Genomic DNA, 5,870 nt, shown 5'->3' with positions numbered 1-5,870 from the left:
GTATACTGTTGCAGTATAGCTATATACTCCTACAGCATATTGTATACGATAGCGGTATACTATTGGGTAGCTGTGTTCTTCTTCGATTTTCAGCTGAAAATTTCGATCTCAATCACCTCAAATCAGCTCCAAATGCTATCAAATTTCAGTATGAACTTCCAGAAGGTACTATAAGCAATATTTAACAGCACCCACTTTGAATCAAACAAGAAATCTTCAAAATAAAAATTTTAAATTCAAGAGCTTCAAGCCCAACAATGGTGAACATTCAAATACACATAAAAATTCAGATCCGGGAAGCTTACTTGAAGGTACTATAATCAATATTTTATAGCACCCACATCGAATCAAACAATAAATCTTCAAAATAAAATTTTAAATACAGGAGCTTCAAGCTCATCAATGGTGGATCTTCATACACACACAAAAATCAGAGTTGGGAAACTTAATATATAACTGTAACACCACATGGGTTCAGAAATATAAAAAAATACAAAAAAAAAAACTAATATACAAAGAGGATTTTGGAGTGAAACTCATGTACAATAATATTGAAGATAGAAATAAAATCTGAAGAAAAATTCACAAGTCAAATCAGTAACTACTGTGTGAAATATGATTTCTCATGGTTTGGATATGGGATTTTGAAATGAAAGAAATGGCTGGGTGAAATAGCGTTAACTGAGGCATTAAATGAGGGGAATAAGCTAATGCATGGGCCGGATAAATAGTTTGGGCCGCATGGTAGGAGAAGTAAATAATTTGGGCATGAACATTAAAGGGTAAATAGTTTGGAATTAATGGGTATAAAGTGAGATTTTCTCCTTTTAAATACGATGTAAGCTAAAACCTGTATTGGTCTAAATTTGTTGACTTGGTAACGGTAGATAAACAGGATCGAGGACGGGGTCGATCACGGCGTAATAGCGGGAAGCCGTCTTTGAGAGGATCGTTGTCGGGGACGAGCAACTGGAGTAAAGAAATAACGGTAGGATAGGTTTAGAAATGGATACAAGGAATATTCCTTTAGATATTCCTTATTTTATATTTTTTAGGGTTTCTTGGAAGGGAAAAGGGCCAGATATACCCCTGTAGTAGTAAAAATTGTCCACATATGTCCTCCGTTATACTATCGATCTAAATCTACCCCTCCCATTAGCAAAGTAATCAAAAATACCCTTATTTCTAACGGTGCTCCACCATGGCAATCCAAATCCTAAATGTTCTGACATTTGGGTGAGGTGGATGCCACTGTGGCATGCCACCTCACCATTTTTCCCCTTCCAATTCTTCTTCCCCTCATACCTTGAAATAAAACTCTGTAGAATGATGTAAAGATATAAACCTTTTTCATTGCATCAACCATCTCTGTAGAATGATGTAAAGATAACACACTGAAAGTTCCAACATAATATACTGGAGATTCGAGCACTTGTGTATGAACTTCCAGCATATTATACTGGACCGGTATACTTTGCTGGAACTCCAGTATATTATGCTGGAGTTCTAGTGTACTTATGCTGGAACTCCATCATATTATGTTGGAGTTCCAGCATACTTATCATGGAACTCCAGTATAATATGCTGGAGTTCAAGTATACTTATGCTGGAACTCCAGCATAATATACTGGCGTATTTTTCGGGTTTTGAACAGTGTTTGCTCAAATTTATCTTTAAATAAAAAGTGGCTAAATTTCGATTACGTTTGAAACTGGGCTATTTTTGAATGACCACTTGTAAATCTGGCTATTTTTGAATTTCTCCCCGTTAACTACCTCGAAGGAAAGAAAACAAACATTGTCGTGGTAAAGAGTTAGAAAAGGGCCTCATTTCACTCCAATTTAAGAGAATTATATCCACAATTTTTTAGAGGTTACTAAATTCCATCAATTTCACCTCCTATTATGTGGATCTCCCAATCACGTGTCGTGTTTTTATCGGTGTAATTCAATAAATCATTTTCTTCAGAAAAAAGAAATTGTGAATAATTCTCCATTATCGGTCAGGACAATTTATTTGTTTGTTTGTTTAATGTCAATGATCAAGAAAGTTAAATATAAGAAGGAAAGATAGGATTATTGAAGTTTTTTTCACATTGAAAAAGGTTACTCCTATATTGAGAAGAATAAAAGAAGAGAAATAAGAATAAAGGCAAAGGAAATGGCTTTCACAGGTACATTGGATAAATGCAAAGCTTGTGATAAGACAGTTTATTTTGTTGATTTATTGTCTGCTGATGGAGCTACTTTTCATAAGTCTTGCTTCAAATGTAGCCATTGCAAAGGCACTCTTGTGGTATGTTTAATTAATTACCTTTCTCTTCTTTTTTTACTCTTTATTTTCTCTACTTCATGATTTGACAAGTTTTACGCTAATTATGAATTTATCGCAATATTTCTTTTATCCGATTTGGGACCAATAATGTCTATTCCAACTTGTTTGAGACTGATACGTAATTATTAGTATATTTCTTTTGCTCAACATGTGATAAGAAATCTTGTTTTTTATCGATCTCTAGCTTTCTTCGCCTTCTAATTTGCTTTTGTTATTGTCCTGTCAAGGGGCGGAGGGAGAGTAGAACCTATATGTTCGGCCAAACTAAGTAGTTTTGGTCCAAACTATATATTTGCCTTAAGAAATTCATTGGATATATATAAATTATTAATTTAGAACCAGTAACTTAAAAGAAATAGAATCCCGAACTCACAAGTTTTAAATCAGGCCTCCGTTTTTTGCCATGTCTGGGCCCCATCCCCAACCTCTCCTCACTTTTGAATATATATATATATATATATATATATATATATATATATATATATATATATATATATATATTCTTACCTAATATGGGATCTTGAAGGCATGTATTCATTGTAAATCCATGCTACATTGTGGCTTTAAGATAGACCAAGTTGTCAATGAAATTAATCATCAAGAATTAAGAAAACAACTAGACCCTTGTTTCTATGTATTTTACTGGGATAGGGTAGCACGAAACAAAAGGTATCTCGCATTCACACATGATCTGGGGAAGGATCGCACTGTAAGGGCGGTAATACAAGCGCTTCATCATTTTTGTGTATCTTACTATATTTCTCTTTTTTATTGTACATTGAATAATGTGGTCACTTTTTAATTTAATATAGTTGTGGTGTTTTTGTACAGATGAGCAACTACTCCTCAATGGATGGAGTCCTCTATTGCAAGCCACATTTCGAACAACTTTTTAAGGAATCTGGAAATTTTAGCAAGAACTTTCAGACTGCATGTAAGACATCATTTTCTCATACTTCATGTTTATTTGCAAGGTTTCACAGTATTCAATTTCTTCATATTTACTAACCAATTTTAACCTTATTTTTTTAAATTTATGTAGCCAAACCTGAGAGGGAAAATTCTTTGGTACGTTGTCTCAAACTTCACATCTAAACAATACTATAATAATCTCTCTTTTCTTGTCATTAAACAAGAAAATATGGTAACAAAAAAATTACACAGCCAATTTTAATTTATTAAGAATTGAGACGTAATTGTTATTAGGATATAATTAAACATATTCTTTTTGTATTTCCTTCAACCGTAAATTTTGTGTAGACAAAGGCTCCAAGCAAACTCTCAGCCTTGTTCTCTGGAACTCAAGACAAATGTGCTGCTTGCAACAAAACTGTTTACCCTCTCGAAAAGGTATGAAATTATTTTTTTTAGGAAAATATAAATTTTTAAAATATAGGTCATTTCCTGGTGTTTGATTGCCACAAAATATTCTCCGGAGAAAATGACTTTTCTCACTTTTGGGTGCATAAGTCATTTTCCTTCACGATTATTTCAACTCTTAACTTCATATTTATGTTTTAGGCTAATATTTTGCTTAGAAATTTATCAAACAGCCAAAAATATTTTCCGGAAATTTACTTTTATCAAACCATGTTGCTTATATTATCCATCTTTAATCATTATTTGTTGTCTATCTTTAATACTCAAAATTTTCATCAAAACAATACCCGATTTGCTAATACCATAACTCCTATCAATCCTTAATACAGTATGTATTTTTTCCTAAAAATATTTAACTCTCAACCAAATAACAGAAAATATTTTCTAGGAATTTTTTTCCAAAATGAGTAATATCTGAAAAATGAATTTTATCATACCAAACGTCCGATCAATATATATGATTTTGTGGAATAATAACTTATAAAACCCCCTATAAACTTATCTCATAATGATGATTTGTTAGGTAACAATGGAGGGAGAAGCATTCCACAAATCATGCTTCAAGTGTGCACATGGAGGTTGTCCATTAACTCATGCAACATATGCTTCACTTGATGGAGTCCTCTACTGCAAACACCATTTTGCTCAACTTTTCATGGAGAAAGGAAATTACCAACATGTCCTCAAGGCTGCTAATAACAAGAAGAATAGTGCTGAAAAGGCAGATGAAGAGCAAGAGCCAACTGAAAAGGCAGAAGATGAGCAGCCACAAGACAAGGAGCCTGATGATAATGAGCAACCACCAATTATAGAGGAATTCTGATCACTTAAAATTTTATATACTATTGATTTCTTTAACCTAAAATATTTGTGTTTCTTATAAGTTTGAAAAGATTTTCTCATTTAAATTCTTGTCTTGATTTTTTTTATTTCATTTTTTCCCCCTTCCAACTTGGTATCCAGCTTGTAAACATGTTTGAGAGGTTATTCATTTTGACAATACAATAATTTGTTAGATAATCTTTTTATTTTATTGTTGCAAGCATTGCTGCTGAATGTTGCGGGCTAATGAATCAATTAAAAGAAGTACTGGTGAGGTGGTTAGGCAGGACATGACGCTACTTTAGCTTACCGAGGATATGACCTTCGATAGGAGGGTGGTGAGGTCGAGGATTAGGGTTGTGGGTTGACAGGCAATGTAGAATTTCGTCTAGGCATCCCAGTAGTATTAGTGCTAGTCTTATATTTTTCTATGCCTAGCCCCTTGCTATTTCATGTTGTGCCATTATTTCCAGCAAGACTAAATCTGTTTTTATAGTGTTGTCTGTTTATTGCTTTATTAAGGTCATGTCTAATTATCTGGTTGTTGCTACTGTCGTTTACAGCAAGACCCATGTCTAATTACCTAGTTGTTGCTACTGTCTGTTTATTGCTTTATTTTCACTTCTTTTCACTATTAGAAATCCGAAAAAAATGACCAAAATTTGGCGACCAAAATTGGTTTGTCAAGAAAAGCGACCAAAGTTGGTCGCTAAATTGGAGAAAATAATTAAATAATTATTCTAAATACATTAGCGACCAAGGTTGGTCGCTTTTTGGTCGATAATGTGGTCAAAATGTTGACCGGAATGGTCAGACTTGCTTGGTCAAAGAAATACTGAAATTAGCGACCAACTTTGGTCGCTAAAGTGGGACCCAGCATAAAATTTTAATAATTATATTATTATTTAAAAAAAATAAAATATAAATAAATATAATTTAAAATTAGCGACCAAAGTTGGTCGCTTACGAAAGGGGAAGCAGATGGAGACCAACTTTGGTCGCTAATCTGGGATCCAGTTATAAAATTTTAATAATTATATTATTATTTAAAAAAAATTATAAAATATAAATAAATATAATTCAAAATTAGCGACCAAAGTTGGTCGCTTACGAAAGGGGAAGCAGATAGAGACCAACTTTGGTCGCTAATCTGGTACCCAATTCTAATGTTTAATAATTATATTATTATTTTAAATATTATATAAAATATAAATAAATCTGATTTAAATTTAGCGACCAACTTTGGTCGCTAATTTTAATTTCTGGATAATTAGCGACCAAAGTTGGTCTCTTTTCAGGTCAACATTGGTCAAAATTAAAAATCACTTTTGTAT

At 32.9% G+C, this 5,870-nt stretch overlaps 1 protein-coding gene across 1 annotated transcript; it reads left to right on the top strand.

Moving 5' to 3' along the window:
- On the top strand, nt 1,994-4,744 carry LOC109236150 (LIM domain-containing protein PLIM2c). Its single transcript, XM_019402362.1, has 5 exons — nt 1,994-2,295; nt 3,166-3,268; nt 3,377-3,402; nt 3,595-3,684; nt 4,238-4,744. The coding sequence occupies exons 1-5, from the start codon at nt 2,161-2,163 to the stop codon at nt 4,535-4,537; spliced, it is 654 nt and encodes a 217-aa protein (XP_019257907.1). The 5' UTR covers nt 1,994-2,160; the 3' UTR covers nt 4,538-4,744.

The sequence above is a fragment of the Nicotiana attenuata genome, chromosome 12 (genome assembly GCF_001879085.1).
Source record: "Nicotiana attenuata strain UT chromosome 12, NIATTr2, whole genome shotgun sequence".
Taxonomy (NCBI): Eukaryota; Viridiplantae; Streptophyta; class Magnoliopsida; order Solanales; family Solanaceae; genus Nicotiana; species Nicotiana attenuata.
This window is presented reverse-complemented; position numbering and strand designations above follow the sequence as displayed.

Bases quoted from the DNA above. Each gene is read 5' to 3' on its own strand.
- LOC109236150 (XM_019402362.1), top strand. From the start codon at position 2,161: ATGGCTTTCACAGGTACATTGGATAAATGCAAAGCTTGTGATAAGACA. The intron at 2,296-3,165 runs GTATGTTTAATT...GTTTTTGTACAG, and splicing joins ATTGCAAAGGCACTCTTGTG to ATGAGCAACTACTCCTCAAT. The intron at 3,685-4,237 runs GTATGAAATTAT...ATGATTTGTTAG, and splicing joins CTGTTTACCCTCTCGAAAAG to GTAACAATGGAGGGAGAAGC.